Source organism: Mustela nigripes, chromosome 13 (genome assembly GCF_022355385.1).
Source record: "Mustela nigripes isolate SB6536 chromosome 13, MUSNIG.SB6536, whole genome shotgun sequence".
Taxonomy (NCBI): domain Eukaryota; kingdom Metazoa; phylum Chordata; class Mammalia; order Carnivora; family Mustelidae; genus Mustela; species Mustela nigripes.
In genome coordinates, this window is record NC_081569.1 from 61566812 (window position 1) to 61590082 (window position 23271).

The 23271-nt window shown below is 37.3% G+C and overlaps 1 protein-coding gene across 2 annotated transcripts in view; it reads right to left on the reverse strand.

Moving 5' to 3' along the window:
- TTBK2 (tau tubulin kinase 2) overlaps nt 1–23271 on the reverse strand; it is a 177395-nt gene that overhangs the window by 84659 nt on the left and 69465 nt on the right. For both annotated transcript variants that reach the window (XM_059372637.1, XM_059372638.1), the window contains one exon: nt 5256–5329. In XM_059372637.1, coding sequence (XP_059228620.1) covers nt 5256–5329 — 74 coding nt within the window. The remainder of the gene's footprint in view (nt 1–5255; nt 5330–23271) is intronic.

The following is a 23271-nucleotide window of genomic DNA, read 5'->3' on the forward strand; positions in this document are numbered from 1 at the left end:
AAATAAATAAAATCTTTAAAAAAAAAAATGACTTGACAGGGGAACCTGGGTAGCTCAGTTGGTTGAGCATCCAAGTCTTGGTTTCCGCTCAGGTCATGGTCTTGGGGTTGTGGGATGGAGCCCTGAGCAGCGCAGGACCCACACTCAGTAGAGCCTCCACTTGGGATTCTTTCTGTTCCTCTACCCCCCACCCCCTGGCTCATGCTCTCTCTCAAATAAATAAATCTTTAAAAAATTTCTGACAGGGCGCCTGGGTGGCTCAGTGGGTTAAGCCACTGCCTTCGGCTCAGGTCATGATCTCAGGGTCCTGGGATGGAGTCCCTCATCGGGCTCTCGGCTCAGCAGGGAGCCTGCTTCCTCCTCTCTCTCTCTCTGCCTGCCTCTCTGCCTACTTGTGATCTCTGTCAAATAAATAAATAAAATCTTTAAAAAAAAAATTTTCTGACAGAGCAAGGACTTTACACAAATCGTGACTCTCTCATTCAGGAGAAGAGATTCCATTAAGGTTTAGCATGAATGTTTCAAAGAAATTTAAGAATAACCAGAAGTTTTTGAGCTTACTATGTTTTTGAGTCATCATGTTTCCGTCTTTCATGCCATAACAAAATATAGTCTTGATTATTTGAAAATATAGAAAACATATGTACCCAGAGCAATAATTCCAAATATAAAATAAGTGATAATCTACAATAATGAGTTTTACAATCCCATGAGTAGCTAATAACTTACGAGCATTCCAATCATTTTTTTCTCAAAAATCAGTATTTTGATTTCCAAAAATATACCTGAGAAATACTGGAACTTTATTTGTAAACAACTTCCACCATTATAAAAGCTTTTGAAGGAAAATCAATTAATTTGATTTATGACAGTAGTAATGATTCTAAAATTTCAAATCAGTTATTTTTAAATCTCTTTAAAATTTTTATTTATTTATTTATTTGTCAGAGAGAAAGAAAGAGCACACAAGCAGGGGGAGCAGGCAGAGGGAAAAGCAGACTCCCCCCTCAGCAAGGAACCCGGTCTAGGACTTGATTCCAGGACCCCAGGATCATGACCTGAGCCGAAGGTAGATGCTTATTCAACAGGCCACCCAGGCGTCCCTAAAATTTCACATCTTTTAAAATGTAAACTAAGGTAACAACTAACAAAATCCAAAAAGATAAAATATAAGGCTAGCAGGAGTATGGGGGAAAGTTATTAACATGGTAAATACATGAAGGTTTTATTCACCTAATTAAAATTAAAAACTTCACAGTATAAATTGGAAGGGGAGGTGAATCATGAGAGACTATGGACTCTGAAAAACAATCTGAGGGGTTTGAAGTGGCAGGGGGGTGGGAGGTTGGGGTACCAGGTGGTGGGTATTATAGAGGGCACGGATTGCATGGAGCACTGGGTGTGATGAAAAAATAATGAATACTGTTTTTCTGAAGATAAATAAATTAATTTAATTAAAAAAACTTCACAGTATAAACTAAATAAATAAAAGTAAATAAATAAAAGTAGTTATTATTTGTTACAAAGAAAAACTGAAAACAATCCACATATCTATCAATAAATGAAAGGTTAAATAAATTATGGTACACTCATCTTACTGACTGGTACACAGCCACCAGGGATTCTTATTCATAACACAGAATGAATATTATTGAATGGAAAAAAAATCATTTTCCCCTAAGTAATTCTATAAATTTAACATGATCCCAATAAAAATGCAAGTGGATTTTACTACTAAAAATGTGAAGTGAACCTAAAAGAAAATAATATAATGAACCCTCATATAACTACTCATCACCAAGAATTAACAATTATCAATTCATAGCTAATCTTGTTTTACCTGTTTGTTACCTACTCCCCCACACCTTTGCAATGCACACCCTTTTCCTTCCCACACATATATATGCTGGATTATTTTCATGTAAATCCCCATATCATTTCATCTACATATATTTAAAAGTGTGTAAGAGCAAAGAGATAAAAATAAGTTGTCAGCAACCCTACTGTCACAAATTTGAACTAGAAATATCTACTTTCTCTTTTAAAAAATGTGTACCCTGAACCTATCCACTTGAAATGAATTTAAAACAATGTTGAACCCAATTGCAAGAGATACCCATAGCCTCTAGAGTTTGTGGTCTCTAAATACCATTTCCCATGAAGAGGAATCAGGGCTTACTGGAGAAATGGCTGATTCTAGCTCTGAAGCATGAAACACACAGAATGAGCTTGGAACATGATATTGGATGAGAAAGTAAGGATGCTATCAAAGACTGCTATAGTCTGGTCTTACCAAAATGAATCAGAATCCAACTTGAAAGAAGACCTATTGGTCGAAGATTGAGCAATTTGAACATTAAAAACAACTGCAATAATTGAGAAATATAAAAGATGTGAAATCCATGAACTCATATGTTTTTTTTTTTTTTTTTTAAGATTTTATTTATTTGTCAGAGAGAGAGAGGGAGCGAGAGTGAGCACAGGCAGACAGAGTGGCAGGGAGAGACAGAGGGAGAAGCAGGCTCCCTGCCGAGCAAGGAGCCCTATGTGGGACTCGATCCCAGGACGCTGGGATCATGACCTGAGCCGAAGGCAGCCGCTTAACCAACTGAGCCACCCAGGCGCCCCAATGAACTCATATGTTTTTTAAAAAAGACAGAGCTCATCAGTCCTCTTTGGAAAATATTAGGGAACCAACTTGTTATTTTGAAAACTAGTAAACAGAAGAAAAGAAACAAGGGCAAATCCTGCCTTTCCTATATATAAAATTATCTCAGGTAACCTAATAGTTGAGGGAGTGCTTTTTTGAAGAATTCCAGCTATTAATTAAGGAAAACTGATAGAATTAGAATCATACACCTGCAACCCCACTGAAGTAATGGATCTAGGCAATGATTACTAATCAGTTGATAAAACCTAGAAGAAAAACTACTGGGAGCTTTAAAAAGGATGCATCAGGCTGACTGTCCCTGAATCTCAAGGATCAATCCTAAGAATATTAAAAAGAGACAACCCAGACATTGCCTAGGGATGAGATGCAAGAAGAACCTACCACTCACCTCTGAAGTACTCTGGCTAATTAAAAACAAAGATCTAATCACCAGTTTACAGAAAATACAGTGGATAGAACAACATGTTAAATAAGGAGGGAGATAATCAGCAAACTCCAGAATATGTGAACTTCATGACAAGCAACATCATTTTTGTCAATGACAATATGAACAACAACAAAAAAAAACTGTAAAAAAAATAGAGGGAACCTATAAAGTAAAGAAGGTTTAAGAATTATATCCACCAAATGCAACATGTGGAACCCTCTGTGAAACCAGATTTAAGTAATCCAAATATTAAAAAAAAATAAAATAGAAGATATACAATAAGGAAATCTGAAGATTATCTTGTTATTTAATGCTATTATTAAGGAATTACTGTATACTGTGATTAAGAGGAGAAAAAGAGTCTCTCTTAGGAATACATATTCATGCATTTCCAGATAAAATATGCTTCCATTTTGCTTTGAAATAATCGGTGGAGGTAGAGGAGAGGAAGAATACACCAGGAACAAGATGGATCATGTACTGATAACTACTGAAGCTGGGTGATGAGGACAAAGGTGTTCATTATACTATTTTATTTTGTGTATGTTTAATTTTTTTCACAATAAGAAAAAATTCTTAAAATAAGGCAGCTCTGATGTTAGGAAATCTAGATCTACATCTGTATGATTATAAGATTCAAAAATTTTTTTGCCCCTCCCTAGGTGATAACGCTTTTTCACAAAATATCACCCTTTAGCTATATGAAAGCTGCTCATGTAAAGCCTCAATGGTGAAAGGAAATTTCATGAGACTCTTCCCAGATTTTGCAGGTAGAAATGAGAAAAGAAGCACAAATTCTCAAACCCGTAAGATTTCAAGACCCAGATTTTAAGAGCCGCCCAGGTGCCCCAGTCCTTAAAATTTTTAAGGCAGGTATTCTACAACTGAATCACCAAGAGGAAAAGGGTAATAAAGAATAATAAATTTAGGGGGCGCCTGGGTGGCTCACTCAGTGGAGCATAAAATTCCTGATTTTGGCTCAGGTCATGATCTCTGGATCATGAGATCGAGCCTGCATCAAGCTCTGTCCTGAGCATGGACCTGCTTAAGATTTTCTTTCAACCTCTCCTTCTGCCCCTCCTGCCCTCCATACCCAAAAGAATTGAGGATTTTTAGAAAAAATTAAAAGTGGCAGTGAGAAGCTGACTATGTAAATTTTATCACAATACACAAGGGGAAACATAGTATTTATCTTCAATATGTCATGTAAGATAGAGTACCCTCTAACAATTATATTAGCTTTACTCCAAATCAAGTCAATCATAACTGTACAGATGCATGGCTAATGGTGGATAATTTTCTTATGAACAGGAAAAAATACTGCAGAAAGTCAATTGGAAAGGTTGTTGGATAAATCCAGAGGAGCCTGCCAAAGGTCACAAAGGCCATCGTTATCTGATCTACACTGGTCTCCTTAGTTTTCTGAAACTTTTTCTGAATTTCTTTCCTCTGCTCTCCCAACCCAACTCCACTCTCCATCTAGGAAACAGAACTATGTTAATGAATGAAAAAAGAAAAAGGAATGCATTTCTCCTATGTATCAAGTAATATTTATATTTTCAAGCAGTCAAAGTTGGTTCTTGAGCACATAAATTAAAAACTAGAGGTAACAAAGAGAGGAAGGGAGAGGAACTGGGCAAGATTCCTATCCAATAATCCATGTGGGGATTGAAAAACTGCAATGATGATAATCAATGGATAGTTGACAAGAACAACCCTTCCAGAGGGAAAAATGAAACAAGACGAAACCAGAGAGGGAGACAAAGGATAAGAGACTCTTAACCTCAAGAAACAAACTGAGGGTTGCTGGAGGGGAGGGGGTTGGAAGGGATGGGGTAACTGGGTGATGGACATTACAGAGGGTATGTGCTATGGTGAGTGTGGTGAATTGTGTAAGACTGAGGATTCACAGACCTATACCCTTGAAACAAATAATATATTATATGTTAATTAAAAAAATAGCAAAAAAAACCCCAAAAACGAACAACCCTTCCATCTTTGGGAAAATCTATGTCAAATCTGTTTAAATGAAATTCCATCTGCATAATATAAAACATTCTGAGATGATACCAAGAATTCTATTTTATTCATATCTGCTGAAATTAGGTACTTTGATCAAAACTGAAATATTTTAAGATACATTTCCAAGTAACCTACCTGCAACTGCATGACCACATAGTTGAATCGATCATTCCTCCCACAGCCAATAAATCTACAAACGTGGTCTTTCCCTGGATAAAAGAAAGAAAGAAAGACAGAAAACAGTGGAAAAGGTTATGCTATGATTTCTCTTCTAAATAATTAATAATTTGCTTTTTTGCATAGTATTTTATAGTTGAATATAAAGGACCTGTCTTAAGAACCTTAAAAATAGGAAATCTGTATTATTCAAATTTTCTATCCACCTCCCCCTGGACCCTACATTGCTCTGTGTGTAGTCAAACACATGTTTATTGAATGAATAAATAAATGAATGAGGAAATAAATGAAAGATAACTTATTTATGAAGTAAAGAATTAAAAGGTCATTGCAGATCAACTTGCCTGGATATTATACGTATGAAAACCGAGAAGAGCAATAAATAAGAACTCTGTTAGGAATATAAAACCTGGGGGATACAAATATTATATTTATAATATAAATTTATTGTATAAATATAAATCCTGAAATATATATGTATATATATAAATATAATATAAATTTATTTTATAAGTATAAATCCTGAATTTCAGATATGGTCTGCCATTCACCAATATATGACTTCAGTCCCTTAATCACTTAATCTTTCTTTGCCTCAATGATTTGGATTAGTTCAGTGGTTTCCAACCTGGGTTTTACCTATGAAATCCAAGGAGGTGCTGACTAGGGTGCAGAGGAAGGCAGAGTGGAACAGATAGAAATCCAGAGTCTGCCCTGATTCAACAAAAGCAAACAAAGGTCCTAGAAAAGGATTAACACTGGTGGGCTCCAGGGCAAGAAGAGGGCATTTTGTCTGGAGCATAGTGAATGAAGGGAGAACAGAATGAGGAGATGCTGGAGAAGCAAGAGACATGAGGCCCTGAAGGGTCTTAGACTCTATAACAAGGAAAGTAAGCCACATGGAGAAGTCAGTTTTTCTCAGCCCCAGCTATGTATCAAAATCATCTTGGAAAACTCTGTAAATTCCTGCACTCTTTAGTGATTCAGAATTGGTGGGGAAAAATACAGGTTGGAGCTTTTCTTTTTTTTTTTTTTAAAGATTTATTTATTTATTTGACAGAGAGAGATTATAAGTAGGCAGAGAGGCAGGCAGAGAGAGAGGAGGAAGCAGGCTCCCTGCTGAGCAGAGAGCCCGATGCAGGACTCAATCCCAGGACCCTGAGATCATGACCTGAGCCGAAGGCAGCGGCTTAACCCACTGAGCCACCCAGGCGCCCCAGGTTGGAGCTCTTCAAAAGTTCTCTAAGTGTTCCAAAAGCAGATGGGCCATGGATGGATATATGATCTATTGGATCTATTGCTGGGTAAAGAGAAGCATCTACAAAACTTTAAGATGAGGAAAAACACACTTAAAACATTGTACTTTAGAACACTGCTATGGTGGCAATGACAGACCACACAGAGGTCAACTCTAAAGGCAGAAAGGTCACTCTGGGAACAGTTACAATATCCTGAGAGAGAATAGGGTTTAAATGATAAATAGTATAGGAGAGATGGAAAAAATAAGATAAATATGAGAGATACCAAAGACAATTTCTGGCTAGAAACTGGTATAATTAAATGGTAAGTTGTACCAAAATAAGAGAATATATAGTAGGTTGTATAGGCTGTAAGGGATATTAGAATGTTGAGTTTAAGGACAATCTGGTGAATTTAGCAGACAATTGTAATTTTAAGCCTGCTGCTGAGCAAAAAGCTGAGCTGAAGAAATACACTGGGGAACCATAAGTTCATGGAAGACAAACAGAACTACACACACCGATGGAAAACAACCAAGTAGGAAGAATATAAAGAATGAGAAGAAAATCAATCTAAGAACTGAATTTTAGAAAATGAAACATTTAGAGCATGGGAAAAAATAAAAGAATGCATAAAGGGAAACAAGTAATAGCCAGAAAGGTATGAGAAAACTAAGAGAAAGAGGTATTATAGACATACAATGAGAAAAAACATTTTGGCTAATGGCAAATGCTATAGAAAGGCTGAGAAGTGCTGGTTAATATAAAAATTAAGAAGTCACTAGTGAGTAAGAAAGGGCGACAGCCAGTCTTCAATGGAATAAAGTATGAATCAACTATGAGGCAGTGAGGGTAATCTTTGAAGAAGTTTGCCTGTAAAGTGAGCAAGTCATACGCCAAGAGATGGACGGGCAAGATTTGGTGAATAAATGAGAAATACACCTCAAAATTACAACAAAAACAAAAACAAAAACTTTCTACTGACGGACTTAAAATACAAATACAATCCAGACTTATTTTAGTTAATAATTCAACTTCTTTACACTATTCTCTCTTTCTCTGTGGTTTTGCTGGAAAGGGGTGGAACTCACAAAAAATATGTTCAATGGGAGCAATAATTCCCAGTGTGTACAATGCATGTGCATCACTTTACATGTATTTTACAAATATTTGCAAAACTGTGTCTGTCATCTAGTAAACTGCAGTAAGAATGAAAGAATGAAATGACGGCCAATTCGCAATTTACTCTTTCCCTCAGCTTCAAACAAACAATTTAAAAATCATTTAGGAAGTATTTTATTCTTATTATCCATTAAAAATTCCACCTTCCTAGCATATAACATTTAAATTATGGATGTCTATTACAAAGACATTTCAACCATCTAAAAACAAAAGCCATACTGTATTTAATGCTTCTCAGAATGTTCTTTCAAAAATATCTTATGGTATATAACACCAAAATACTATTTATCTCTTGATAGTGAAAACATCCTACTTATATAAAAAAAAAAAAGAAATCAAATAAACTGTAGATCCTTGACTGATAAACAAAATACAAAGTCTGTAGCAAACTCTTTAGGATTCACCAACACATCTTCATTGATATCGGTTAGAGCTTAATTGAGTTCTTAACTCACACTTTTTAGCATAGTGTACTATTGCTCTTATATTTTAGATACATGCAATTAGTGAAAATCCTTGGTTCAATAATATGTACAAATTTTTAGAAGCATGAAGAAACTACAATTTAACGGAACAGTAATTCTTCACCACCACTTAGAGTATAAAAATAACTATTGTAATAACTAGTACAAACTGAGTACAGGGACCGTATCTATCTTGTTCTGGTGACTAGCACAGCACCTGTCAATTAGTGAAATGCCCAATTAGTATCTGTGAATAAACAAATTAATATAAATAATGATAGCTAGTAAAACATGCATAATATGCAAGCATATTGTGCCAGGCATTATATTAAGTGCTTTACATGCATTTAATCTTCACACCTTAAGTATTATTATTTTCCCCACTTTTCAGATATGAAGAATTCTGCAAAATAATCTCTAAAAATGAAGGAAGCAGGGTAAGTTATACTTGAAGAGAGTGTTAATAATTCAAAATCATTGCTGTGGAGAAAGAGAAACCAAAGGGAAAGAGAATCAGCTTGCTAAACCCATAATATATCAGGAGAGACCTAATAAACTGTCATTAAGAGTCCTGAGGAGAATCCAGATACCAGAACTACAGCAATCTTTATAAGTCAGGCAGTCTCCTAGGTCAAACCTAGCTGGTAAGCAAACAAACAAACAAACAAAACAAGACAGTCCCACACTATGCACTGCTAGGCGTGATTATGATTCCACGTTCACAAAAATAGTTATTCAACTTCATGCACAGTAAGATTAGAGGAGAGGTCCAGAAATATTACAAAAACCACACAAAGTCCCTAGATAAACCATTTTATAAAGTTTTAAGAACTCCCAGTATAAAAGACATGTAAATAGTCTTTTTAAAGAAGATTTTATTTTAGGACATCTGTGTGGCTCAGTCCGTTAAGTGCCTGCCTTCACCTCAGGATTCTGGGATGGAGCCCTACATCAGGTTCCCTGCTCAGCCGGGAGTCTGCTTCTCCCTCTCTGACTGCCCCTCCCTCACATTCATGTCCACGTGCTCTCTGTCTCTCTCTCTCAAATAAATGAATAAAATCGTTAAAAATAAATAAATAAAAGATTTTATTTTTAAGTAATCTCTTCATCCAACTCTGAGATCAAGATTTGCACACTCTACCAACTGAGCTAGCCAAGTGCCCCCATGACATCTAAATAATCTTAATGTCAGACTAGGACAGGACTGATGTCAAACCCACACCAATCCTCATTTTATTCCTACTTAATAGCTTCCCATACATTCTCATTAAAGGCACCAGAATATGATACATAAATTTAACTGCAGCATCATTAGGCTATACTGTCTTTGCTTGTCTGACCACTAGACTGTAAGTACTCCTAGGGTAGGGGCTCTAATACCCAGCTCTGCACAGGGTACACACTAACTAAACAATGAATAAGTTTTTTACAATACCTTTATTGGAACATTATTAATGTACCACTAAATTCACCCATTTAAAGTGTAATTCAATTGTTTTTAGTATATTCCCAGTTGTACAACCACCACCATAATCAACATTAGAACATTTTCAACAGCCCTACCCTACCCCACCAAAAAACCCATACTTATTAGTTGTCACTTCCACTTCCCCCTGCAACTCCCCCAACCCCATGAGAGTCAGTCCCACTAAACTACTTTCTATCTCTACAGACCTGACTATTCTGGACATTTCACATAAATGGAATCATACAATAAGTAGTTTTTGTGACTGGTTTCTTGCACCTAGCATAATGTGTTCAAAACTCATCCATGTCGTGGCAGGTATCAATATTTCACTTCTTTTCATTGTCAATAATATCCATTATGTAGCTATGCTTAATCTTATATAGTTATTAATGTGTTTAATCTTAAGCAGTCCATAGGAACTGCTGGACTGTTGTCCAAAAAAGCTGCACAACTTTATATTCCTACCGGTAACATATGAGGCTTCTAATTTCTCCACATCCTCACCAACTCCTGTTATCTGTATTTCTTTTTACTGTAGTCATCCTAGTGAGAGTGAACTGACATCTCAGTATAATTTTGATAATTAATAATTATAATTAATTGATAATTATAATTTCCATAATCACTAATAATGTTGAGCATCTTTTCATGTGCTTACTGGCAATCTGTATATCTTCTCTGGAGAAATGTCTATTCAGATCCTTTGCTGATTTTTAAATTGTGTTTTGTGTCTCTATTACTGAGTTTATGAGTTCTTTATATATTCTAAATACAGTCCTATCAGATGCGTGATTTGAAAATATTTTCTCCTATTCGGTGGGTTGTCTGTTCACATTTTTTAAAAATTTATTTTATTTATTTAACAGAGAGAGAGCACAAGTAGGGGTAGCAGCAGGTAGAGGGAGAAACGGGCTCCCCGCCAAGCAGCGAGCCCAATACAGACTCAATCCCAGGACCCTGGGATCCTGACCTGAGCGAAGGCAGTTGCCTAACAATTGAGCCACCCAGGTGCTGTGTCTGTTCACCTTCTTGATGGTGATCTTTGAAGCACAAGAGTTTTTAAATGTGATAAAGTCCAATTAATCCATTTTTTGTTTTGCTGTTTTACAGTTTTAGCAACATATCTAAGGACTCATTGCCTAATCCAAGATTACAAAGATTTACACATATGTTTTCTTGTAAGAGTTTTATGTTTAAGTCTTTGATCCACTGTGAAGAAATTTTTTAAAGATTTTATTTTATTTTATTTTTGAGGTGTCTTCCCTCTATTCTTTTTTTTTTTAATTTTTTATTTCTTTTCAGCGTTAACAGTATTCATTGTTTTTGCACCACACGCGGGGCTCCACGCAATCTGTGCCCTCCCTAATACCCACCACCTAGTTCCCCCAATCTCCCACCCCCTGCCCCTTCAAAACCCTCAGAAAGATTTTATTTTTTTATTTGTAAGTAAATTCTACATCTTATGTAGGGCTTGAATTTATGACCCTGAGATCAAGAGTCAAATGCTCCACCAACTAAGCCAGCCAAGTGCCCCCATTTTGAATAAATTTTTATATATGGGTTTATATATGGTACGAGGTAAGGGTCCAACTTCATTCTTTTGCATGTGTATAACTGAGATGGAAGACACACTCCTCTTGTGTTTCTCCTTTACTCTTCCACTACTACCACACTCAAAACACTTCTGATACCAGATGTGTGGGCTTTCCACACATCAAGCTATTCTCCTCGAGACCGGCTGGCTGGGTGTCTGTCCTATAATTTAATTCAATTCTATCTCCCTGGAGTTTACATCAGATCCCCAAAAGGGCTTAGTTCTGCAACACTGCCCCTACTTGAAATGCCAATCCCAAGTCCCAGGTTGTCACCTGTATAAATGACCCCCTCCTTGGGTTTGACAGTTTGCTAGCTTATAGAATTCAGGGAGATACTTAGATTTACCAATATATTACAAAGGCTATAATAAAGAGTACAGATGAGCAGCCAGATTTAGAGACACATAGGGAGAGCTGTGTGGGAAGTGGTGCAGAGCTGCCATGCTCCTTCTGTGTGCACCACTCTTCCAGCACCTCCAAGTGTGCACCAGCTCAGAAGATCTCTGAACCCCATCCTTCTGGAATCTTTACTACTTCCCAGAGGACAGAGGATAAGGCTGAAAATTCCAAACTTCTAATCATGACCTAGTCTTTCTTGTGACCTGCCATCATCCTGAAGCTATTAAGGAGCCCACCAAGAGTTGCTTCATTGGAACACGAGAAACTCCTATCGCCCAGGAAATGCTTAGGAACACAGGAGCTCTGTGTCAGGAACCAGTGTCCTAGCCAAAAGTACTAAGACCAAGTATCAGAACAAAAGTTGCTCCTAGTGCTGTTATCACTCAAGAGATTACATGGATTATAAGAGGTCTCTGCCAGGAACTAGGAGCAGAGACCAATATATGTGCTGTTTATTCTTTTACAATATCCAATGGAGTCGTGCTGGCACCATGTTTTGAAAAGACTCCTTTCCCCATTGAATGTTCTTGGCACCCTTGTCAAAAATAAACTGACCATAGGGCGCCTGGGTGGCTCAGAGGGTTAAGTCTCTGCCTTCGGCTCAGGTCATGATCTCAGGGTCCTGGGATCGAGCCCCACATCGGGCTATCTGCTCAGCAGGGAGCCTGCTTCCTCCTCTCTCTCTCTGCCTGCCTCTCTGCCTACTTGTAATCTCTCTCTGTCAAATAAATAAATAAAATCTTTAAAAAAAAAAAATCTTTAAATAAATAAATAAATAAGCTGACCATAATGTGACACCTTCTGGACTTTCAATTCTTTCCGCTGATCTACATTTCTATCTATACGCCAGTACCATAATTACTATCATTCTGTAGAAAGTTCTGAAATCAGAAAGTGTAAATACTTCAGCTTCATTGTTCTTTTTCAAGGCTGTTTTCCCTTATTATAATCCTCTTCATTTCTATAAGTTCAAAAGAAATGTCCCCTCTTTCATTCCTGGTTTTAGTAATTTGATTCTTCATTTTTTCTTGGTCTGTCCAGCTAAAGGTATGTTAATTTTGTTCTTTTTTTTTTTTTTCAAAGAACCAATTTTTGGGTTTTTTTTTGTTCCCCTTCTTGTTTTTCTACCCTCTATTTCATTCATTTCCACTGTAATCTTTACTATTTCCTTCCTTCTCCTTGCTTTAGATTGTTTTGTTTTTGTTTAAAGATTTTAACTTATTTGTCAGATAGAGCACAAGCAGGGGGAGTGATAGGTAGAAGGAGAAGCATACTTCCCTCTGAGCAAAGAGCCCGACGTGGGGCTCAAACCCAGGACCCTGGGATCATGATCTGAATCAAAGGCAGACACTTAAGAGACTGAGCCACCCAGGCATCCAAGAAGGGGCTTGAACTCACAAACCCAAGATCAAGAGTCAAATGCTCTACCGACTAAGACAGCCAGGTTGGCTCTGCTACCTTTAGGTTTAATTTGTTCTTCCTTCTCTACGGTCATAAGGTGGGAGGTTAGGTAATTTACTGGAGATCTTTTTGGCTTCTCAATATAGGTGTTCACTGTTATAAGTTTCTGTTTAAGCACTGCTTAAACTGAACCCCATAATTTTGGCACCTTGTGATGATATATAAATTAAGGAATCTACAGAAAATCACTTTGAAATCTTAGAAGATAGGGTCATTGATGCCATATACCATGTGGGACAACCTATTATTTTTCTTTGAAGAAGACACAAGACTGAAGGAAAGAAAAAAAAGGACTAGCTTAGAGTTAAATCTCATTCTGCCACTTAATAATTATGGAACCTTAAGCAAGTCTCAGTTTCCTCAGCAAAACTATCGAGAAAATTAAATGACACAGCATATTTATAAAGGATTTTTTTTTTTTTTTTTTGAGATCAAGAGTCAGACACTTAACTGATTGAGCCACCCAGGTGCCCCATAAAACATCTTCCTGACTAAATATCCAGTGTTCATTCCCCCTTACTAATAGTACCCAAATTACCCAAATTGGGGAATGATCTTCCTTTATCATGTATCTACTATCTCAATGGGTTTGATCCACTCCCAGACCCAAAGTGGGGCATTAACTGCTCTAAAATCAGAGTAATAGATACATTTCTCTTTTGTTATGGAGATCAATTTGTTGATGGCAAGAAAACTAAATATTCAAGACTTAAGACATTCAATGTATGACATTACTCTGACAAATATATTTTTTTCTTTTGTTTTCTAGGGATATTCTAATCAGAATGAAACCTAGTACATTTCATATGACAATTATGAGAAGAATTTATTTTTTTTTAGATTTTATTTATTTATTTGAGAGAGAGAGAGCATGAGAAGTGGGAGGGTCAGAGGGAGAAGCAGACTCCCGCCGAGCAGGGAGCCCGATCAGGACTCGATCCCGGGACTCCAGATCATAACCTGAGCCGAAGGCAGTTGCTTAACCAACTGAGTCACCCAAGCATCCCAAAATGTTATTTTTCAGGAGAAAAGAATGTAGCTCCCTTCCAGTTGCTATCAGCAACTATCTCTCAACCAGCATAAGAATTAAGTCTACAATATGGAAGAGATAATCACACACACAAAAAAGTCAGATGGACAGCCATATGCAAAAGAATGAAAACTAGACCCTATCTTATACTTTACACAAAAATCGACTCAAGATAGACTAAAGATTTGAATGTAAAACCTGAAACCATAAAATTCATAAAAGAAAACATAAGGATAAGCTCCTTGACCCTGGTCTTGGCAATGATTTTTTGAATTTCACACCAAAAGCAAAGATGACAAAAGCAAAAATAAACAAGTGGGACTACACCAAATTATAAAACTTCTGCACAACAAAGAAAACCATCAACAAAATGAAAAGGCAACCTATTGAATGGGATATAAAACTTCTGCACAACAAAGAAAACCATCAGCAAAATGAACCAGGCAACCTACTGAATGGAATAAAATGGGATAAACCTTATCACATATCATATATGTGATAAGGGGTTAATATCCAAAAAACCAGGAAAAGATGCTGTATTTTGCCAAATGCTTTTCCTGTATCAATTCAGAGGACCATACGGTTCTTCTCTCTCCTCTTATTTAATGTTTTCTATCACACTGATTCATTTCCAAATGTTGAACCATCCTTGCATCCCAAGGATAAATCCCACCTAGTGTAAGGATGGAGGAACAGTCCTCAATTTCATAAAAACCATCTATGAAAAGTCACAGTGAAAATCATTCTCAATGGGGAAAAGCTGAGAGCCTTTCTGCTAAGATCAGGAACACAGGGGCGTCTGGGTGGCTCAGTGGGTTAAAGCCTCTGCCTTCGGCTCAGGTCATGATCCCAGGGTCCTGGGATCGAGCCCCGCATCGGGCTCCCTGTTTGGCAGGGAGCCTGCTTCCCTCTCTTTCTGCCTACTTGTGATCTCTGTCAAATAAATTAAAAAAAAAAAAAAAAAAAAACAGATCAGGAACATAAGGATGCCCACTCTCACCACTATTGTTCAGCATAGTACTAGAAGTCCTAGTAACAGCAAACGGACAACAAAAAGAAGTAAAAGGTATTCAAACTGGCATAGAAGAAGTAAAACTCTCTGTCTTTGCAGATGACAAAATACTTTATGTAGAAAGTGCTAAAGACTCCAGCTCAAAATTCCTAGAACTCATACAGCAATTCAGTAATGTGGCAGGATACAAAATCAATGCACAGGTATCAGCTACGTTCTTATACACTAACAATGTAACTATAGAAAGATAAATTAGGGAATTGATTCCATTTACAATAGCACCAAAAATCATAAGATATCTTGGAATAAACCTAACCAAAGAGGTGAAGTATCTATACTCTAGAAACTACAGAAGACTTATGAAAGAAATTGAAGAAGACACAAAAAGATGGAAAAACATTCTGTACTCATGGATCAGAAGAATAAACACTGTTAAAATGTCTATGGTTCCCAGGGCAATCTATACTTTTAATGCCATCCTGATCAAAATACCAATGGCATTTTTCAAAGTGCCAAAACAAACAGTACTAAAATTTGTATGGATACCAAAAAAGACCCTGAATCACCAAGGGAAGGTTGAAAAAGAAAAACAAAGACGAGGCATCACGTTGCCTGATTTCAAGCTATATTACAAAGCTGTGATCACCAAGACAACGTGGTATTGGCACAAAAAAAGACACATAGATGATGGAATAGAATAGAGAGCCCAGACATGGACCCTCAACTCTATGGTCAACTAATCTTCGACAAAGCAGGAAAAAGTATCCAGCAGAAAAAAAGACAGTTTCTTCAATAAATGGTGCTGGAAAAACTAGATAGCTCTATACAGAAGAATGAAACTTGACTATTTGCTTACACCAAACACAAAAATAAACTCTAAACAGATAAACGACCTCAATGTGAGACAGGAATCCATCAAAGTCCTAGAAGAGAACATAGGCAGTAACCTCTTTGACATTAGCCACAGCAGCTTTTTTCAAGACATGTCTCCAAAGGCCAGGGAAACAAAAGCGATAATGAACTTGTAGGACTTCATCAAGATAAAAAGCCCCTGCACAGCAAAGGAAACAGTCAACAAAACAAAGAGGCAACCCATGGAATGGGAGAAGATATTTGCAAATGATACTACAGACAAAGGGCTGGAATCCAAGATCTATAAAGACCTTCTCAAATTAACACCCAAAAAACAAATAATCAAGTAAAAAAATGGGCAGAAGACATGAACAGACACTTCTCCAAAGAAGACATACAAATGGCTAACAGACACATGAAAAAATATTCATCATCATTAGCCATTAGGGAAATTCAAATCAAAACCACATTGAGATACCACCTTACACCAGTTAGAATGGCAAAAATTGACAAGGCAAGAAACAACAAATGTTGGAGAGGATGTGGAGAAAGGGGAACCCTCTTATATTGTTGGTGGGAATGCAAGGTGCTATAGCCACTATGGGAAAAAAGTGTGGAGGTTCCTCAAAAGTTAAAAATAGACCCAGCAATTGCACTATTGGTTATTTACACCAAAGATACAGATGTAGTGAAAAGAAGGGCCACATGCACCACAACGTTCATAGCAGCAACATACACAATAGCCAAACTGTGGAAAGAGCCAAGATGCCCTTCAACAGACAAATGGATAAAGAAGATGTAGTCCATATACACAATGGAATATTACTCAGCCATGAGAAAGAATGAACACCCAACTTTTGTATCAACATGGATGGGCCTGGAGGAGATTAGGCTGAATAAAAGAAGTCAAGCAGATAAAGTCAATTATCATATGGTTTCACTTATTTGTGGAACATAAGGAATACAGCATGGAGGACATTAGGAGAAGGTAAGGAAAAATGAAGGGGGGGGAATCGGAGGGGAAGGTGAACCATGAGAGACTATGGACACCAGGAAACAAACTGAGGGTTTCGGGGGGGACGGGATGGGGGAATGGGTGAGCCTGATGGTGGGTATTAAGGAGGGCACATATTAAATGCAGCACCAGGTATTATATGCAAACAGTGAATCATGGAACACTACATCAAAAACTAATGGTGAGGGGCACCTGGGTGGCTCAGTGGGTTTAAAAAAAACAAACAAACAGACAAAAAAAACTAATGGTGACTAACATAACATAAAAAATATATATCTATATATCTGATACAACTCAACAGCAAAAGACCAGTCTGATTTAAGAATAGGTACAGGGCCTGAGGCACAGTTTTCCAAAGAAGACAGTAAAATGGTAAACAGGTACATAAATAAGTGCTCAGTATCGTTAATCAGCAAATCAAATAGCAAATCAAAGCCACAAGGAAATATTACCTCACACCATTAGAATGGTTATTATCAAAAAGACAAGAAATAACCAGTGCTGGTAAGGATGTGGAGAAAAGAGGATCCTGTGCTTCGTTGCTAGGAATGTAAATTGGTGTGGCCACCATGAAAAACAGTATGGAGTTTCCTCAAAATAAAAATAGTTTCTTAAAGATTTTATTTATTTGAGATAGAATGAGAGTGAGAGAGAGAGAGCGCACATAAGAGGGTGGGCAGCAGGAAGAGTGGGGAGCAGACTCCCCGCCAAGCAGGGAGTCTGATACAGGACTTGCTCCCAAGATTCCAGGATCATGACCTAAGCCAAAGGCAGACACTTAACTGACTGAGCCATTCAGGCTTCCCAGTAAAAATAGTTTCTTTGGAGAACAGTGTGGAGATCCCTTAAGAAATTAAAAATAGGGGGCACCTGGGTGGCTCAGTGGGTTAAGCCGCTGCCTTCGGCTCGGGTCATGATCTCGGGGTCCTGGGATCGAGCCCCGCATCAGGCTCTCTGCTCAGCAGGGAGCCTGCTTCCTTCTCTCTCTCTGCCTGCCTCTCTGCCTGCTTGTGATCTCGCTCTGTCAAATTTAAAAAAAAAAAAAAAAGAAATTAAAAATAGAGCTTCCCTATGATCCTGCAATTGCACTATTAGGAATTTACCCCAAAGATACAGACATAGTGAAAAGAAGGGCCATCTATACCCCAATGTTCATAGCAGCAATGGCCATGGTCACCAAACTGTGGAAAGAACCAAGATGCCCTTCAACGGACAAATGGATAAGGAATAATAAATGGATAATGGTATGTGGTCCATATACACTATGGAGTATTATGCCTCCATCAAAAGGATAAATACCCAACTTTTGTATCAACATGGGTGGGACTGGAAGAGATTATACTGAATGAAAGAAGTCAAGCAGAGAGTTAATTATCATATGGTTTCGCTTGTGTGGTGCATAACAAATAACACGGAGGACATGGGGAGATGGAGAGGAGAAGGGAGTTGAGGGAAATTGGAAGGGGAGATGAACCATGAAGAGACTATGGACTCTGAAAAACAATCTGAGAGTTGTGAAGGGGCTGGGGATGGGAATTTGGGGGAGCCAGGTGGTGGGTATTATGGAGGGCACATATTGCATGGAGCACTGGGTATAGTGCATAAACAATGAATTCTGTTACACTGAAAAGAAATCAAAGAAAATGGGCTTATAAAATAAATAAATAAATACATTTTAAAAAAAGAAACAAAACAAATGAACAAAGGGGGAAAAAAGGTACAACGCCATAAAAGACTCTTAACTGTAGAGAACAAACAAATGGTTACCAGAAGACAGATATATGGGAGATGGTTAAAACTGGTGAAGGGGATTAGGACTGGGATTGTCTTGATAAGCACTTAATGTGTGGAACTGATGGATCACTACATTGTATACTTGAAACTATTACAGCACTGCATGTTAACTACATTGGGATTAAAATTTTAAAAATTAAAAACAGAACTACCAAATGATCTAGCAATTCCACTTGTGGGTATATACCCAAGAAATGAAATTACTATCTTGAAGAGACATCCCATGCCCATGTTAAATGCAACATTATTTACAATAGCTAAGACATGGAAAAAACTGATGTGTCCATCTATAAATGAATGGATAAAGAAAATATAGTATTTATATACACTATAATACTATGCAGCCATAAAAAAATAAGAAAATCTTGCCATTTGTATTAACTTGGATTGGCCCTGAGAGCATTATGCTAAGTGAAATAAGTCAGACAGCAAAAACTTATACGTGGAATCTAAGAAAACCAAACTCACAGAAACACAGACGAGATCAGTAGTTCCCAGAAGTGGGGGGTGAGAGGTAGGGGAAATGGGTAAATATGGTTAAAAGGTACAGACTTCAGTTGTAAAATAAGTAAATCTTGGATATATAATGAAGAGCATGGTGATTACAGTTAACAAATTTTAAAAGTTCTCATCACAGGAAAAAGAAAGTAACTGCGAGGTGATAAACTCAACCAACTAAACTTACGGTAATCATTTTAAAATATATGTGTTTCAAATCTATGTTTAATCTACATATATTACAAAGTTATAAGTCAAATACCTGTACACACATATATAAGTACATATATGTATACGTACACATATACATATACTGAGAGGGAAAAAAAGAGAATTGAAATCAAAATATACCTAAAGTCTACTCTACACCTCTGGATCTTTCAGTCTGGTATATAAGAAAAGTATATGTGCTCAAAACTACTTGAGGTAAATATCAGCTTTTTCATTTGCGAGCTTGGTACTCCATCTCTAAAAGCCCCGTGAAGGGTAACAAAAGCACTTACCTCAAAGAGTTATTACATAAGTAAATCAGCTAAGGTATGTTTAATATTTAATATACTACCTGGCATATAGTAAATGCTCAATATATGCTTCCTATTATTATCATTAGTGATTATAAACACAAGTTTTAGAAAGAGACAGATCTAAGCTAAAATCTGGCTTTTTATCTTACCACTTTTTTGACTGTGGACAGATTATTTAACCTCTCTTAGACTGTATTTCCTCAACTATAAAATCTGGGGAAAGTTGTGGTAAAAACTAAATCAAATAAAATGTTTTAAAAAACATTTAAAACAATACCTGACACAGAAAGAATAAATGACTGCTAGCCTCTTCATTACATAATAGGTACAAATTGCTTTTTTTAAATGATTGTACCAGTTTATACTTCTGCTATCAGGACATGAGGAAGTTTTCTTTTCTCTGTCTTCACACCAATACATGGTACTGTCAGATTTTTTTTTTTTTGCCAATCTGAAGGGAATGAAACAGTGTCTTGCTACATAACTTGCATTTCTCTAGTTACTAGTAAGTTTGAGTATCTTTTCATCTGTTTATTGATTGTTTAGGCTTCCTTTTTTGTGAATTTCCAGTCCTTACCCTTTGCCCATCTCCCCTCTGTCTACTCCTACTGCGTACCTTTAGGACATCACCATGTCATAGAGTATGTACTTGGAATCCTCAGCCTCTATGTTCTTCAAATACTTTAAGGCCCTCACTGGTTCCTTTACACTACATTCCTTTCTCTCCATATTACTGGTGCCACTTAACCTCTCACCTAAAGACTCAAGCCCACCTCACTCTCTCCCTGAGGCCCAGCAGGAAACATTTATGGAGTTCTAGCAACCACAATACTCTTGATGTCATGAACCATTCATCCTTGCTGCTAGTTTTGTCCTAACTCCCTGGTTTGGACAACTGAGCTTCTGCTTAGTTTCCCTTTTGTTCCCTTGTCAATGCTCCTATAGATCTTTTTATACATTCCTCTTTTTTCTTTTAAGATTTTATTTATGTATTTGACAGAGAGAGAAAGGGGGAGAGAGAGATCAATCACAAGTAGGCAGAGCAGCAGGCAGAGGGAGAGGGAGCAGCAGGCTCCCTGGTGAGCAGAGAGCCCAATGCGAGACTCAATCCCAGGACTCTGGGATAATGACCTGAGCCAAAGGCAGACACTTAATCAACTGAGCCACCAGGCACCCCCATTCCTCTTTCTTTTTAGGTTTTATTTATTCATTTGAGAGAGAGCGAGCAAGAGGGCACGCACAAGCACAGGGGGGCAGCAGGCAGAGGGAAAGGGAGAAGCAGGCTTCCCATTGAGCAGGTAGCCTGATGCACGGCTCAACCTCATGACCCTGGGATCGTGACCTAAGCCAAAAACAGATGTTTAACCGATTGAGTACCCAGGTGCACCCACCTTCCTCTTTCTTGTATTTTTTATACATTTTTTGATAACTTATCATTCTATAACATCATTATTCATTCTCAGAGTCAGTCTGACTTGACTGTGAACTGCTGAGGACATAGACCATGCCCTGTTTATATTCCTAGCTCCTAGTACAGTGGTTCACATTTACCAGGCATCTAAGAAGGAAAGAAGGGAGACTGAAAACAAGCATTCATGAACTATCTAATATCCTGGACTTTCTAGAGCTTGCCCCTTCTTCTCCACTCTACTCCCCCTCTCCCCGCTCCCCAGGGCCAAATGTCCATCTTAGAATGATAAGCATGAGCTTGCTTTGTCCTGTACTTCACTTACCTTTTATAAACATCCTACTGGACTTTGCTGATGATGACTCCTCTAATGAATTACCACCAATTATCTACTGACAAGCTCACCTAGCAGTGTCTCTTCTGGACGCCATCCGTTTGATCACATCTGACAGCACTTCAGGCCAAGAATGTCCCATAATGTCACCGGCCACACACTATTCATAAGATAATCTCCCCCCAAATACTGATTTTATCATGTCATTTATCTATTCAAGAAACCATAAACAATAATGCCTATAGAAATAACATTAAAATGGTTAACCTGTACTCCTCCACAAAACTACTAGAACTGGTGAATGAATTCAGTAGTCTAAAGATACAAAATCGGTATAAAGAAATCCATAGCATTTCTATATACTAATATTGAAATAGCAAAAAGAAAAATTAAGAAAACAATCCCATTTACAATTGCATTTACAACTGCAAATACAATTGCATTTACAATTGCATCAAAAATAATAAAACACCTAGGAATAAACTTAGCCAAGGAGATGAAAAACCTGTACTCTAAAAACTATAAAACACTGATGAAAGATATTCAAGATGACATAAACAAATGGAAGACATTCCCTGCTCATGGATTGGGAGAACAAATAGTGTTAAAATGTCCAAACTACACAAAGGAATCTACAGATTTAAAGCAATCCCTACTAAAATATCAACAGCGGGGGTGCCTGGGTGGCTCAGTAGGTTAAGCCTCTGCCTTCGGCTCAGGTCATGATCTCAGGGTCCTGGGATTGAGCCCCGAATCAGGCTCTCTACTCAGCGGGGAGTCTGCTTCCCCTCCTCTCTCTGCCTGCCTCTCTGCCTACTTGTGATCTCTCTGTGTCAAATAAATAAATAAATATCTTTAAAAAAAAATAAAATAAAATACCAACAGCATTTTCCACAGAAGGAGAACAAATAATCCTAAAATTTTTATGGAACCACAAAAGACACTGAAGTTTCCTCAAAAAATCAAAAATAGAACTATCCTATGATCCAGTAATTGCACCACTGGGTATTTACCCAAAGAATATGAAAGCGCTAATTCAAAAAGATGTATGCACCCCAATATTTACTGCAGCATTATTTACCATAGCCATATTATGGCAACAACCCAAGTGGTCATCAATAGATGAATAAAAGAAGAAGAAGTGATGTGATGTGATATGATGTGATGTGATGTGTGTGTGTGTGTGTGATAGATTATCATTCAACCATAAAAAAGAATAAAATCCTGCCACTTGTAGCAATGTGGATGGATCTAGAGGGTATAATGCTAAGCAAAAGGAGTTAGAGAAAGACAAATACCATATGATTTCACTCGTATGTGGAATTTAAGAAACAAACAAACAAAGAAAAAAAGGACAAACAAAAACCAGCCTCTTAATTATAGAAAACAAACTGGTTACCAGAGAAGAGATGGACAGGGGGATGGGTGAAAAAGGTGAAGGGGATTAGGAGTACACTTACTGTGATAAACACTGAAAAAGGTATGTAAATATTGAATCATTATATTGTACACCTGACTAAAATAACACTATGTTAATTATAATGGAATTAGACATTTTTTTAAATTTACTTTCTGAAAAAATAAATGAAATGGTGAACCTAGAATTTACGATCATTCTACACCTTCAGAAGAACCCCATTTCCTTCAGTTCTTCAACATACATCATATACTCTGATGAAGTCAGTTTGTTTTTTTATTCT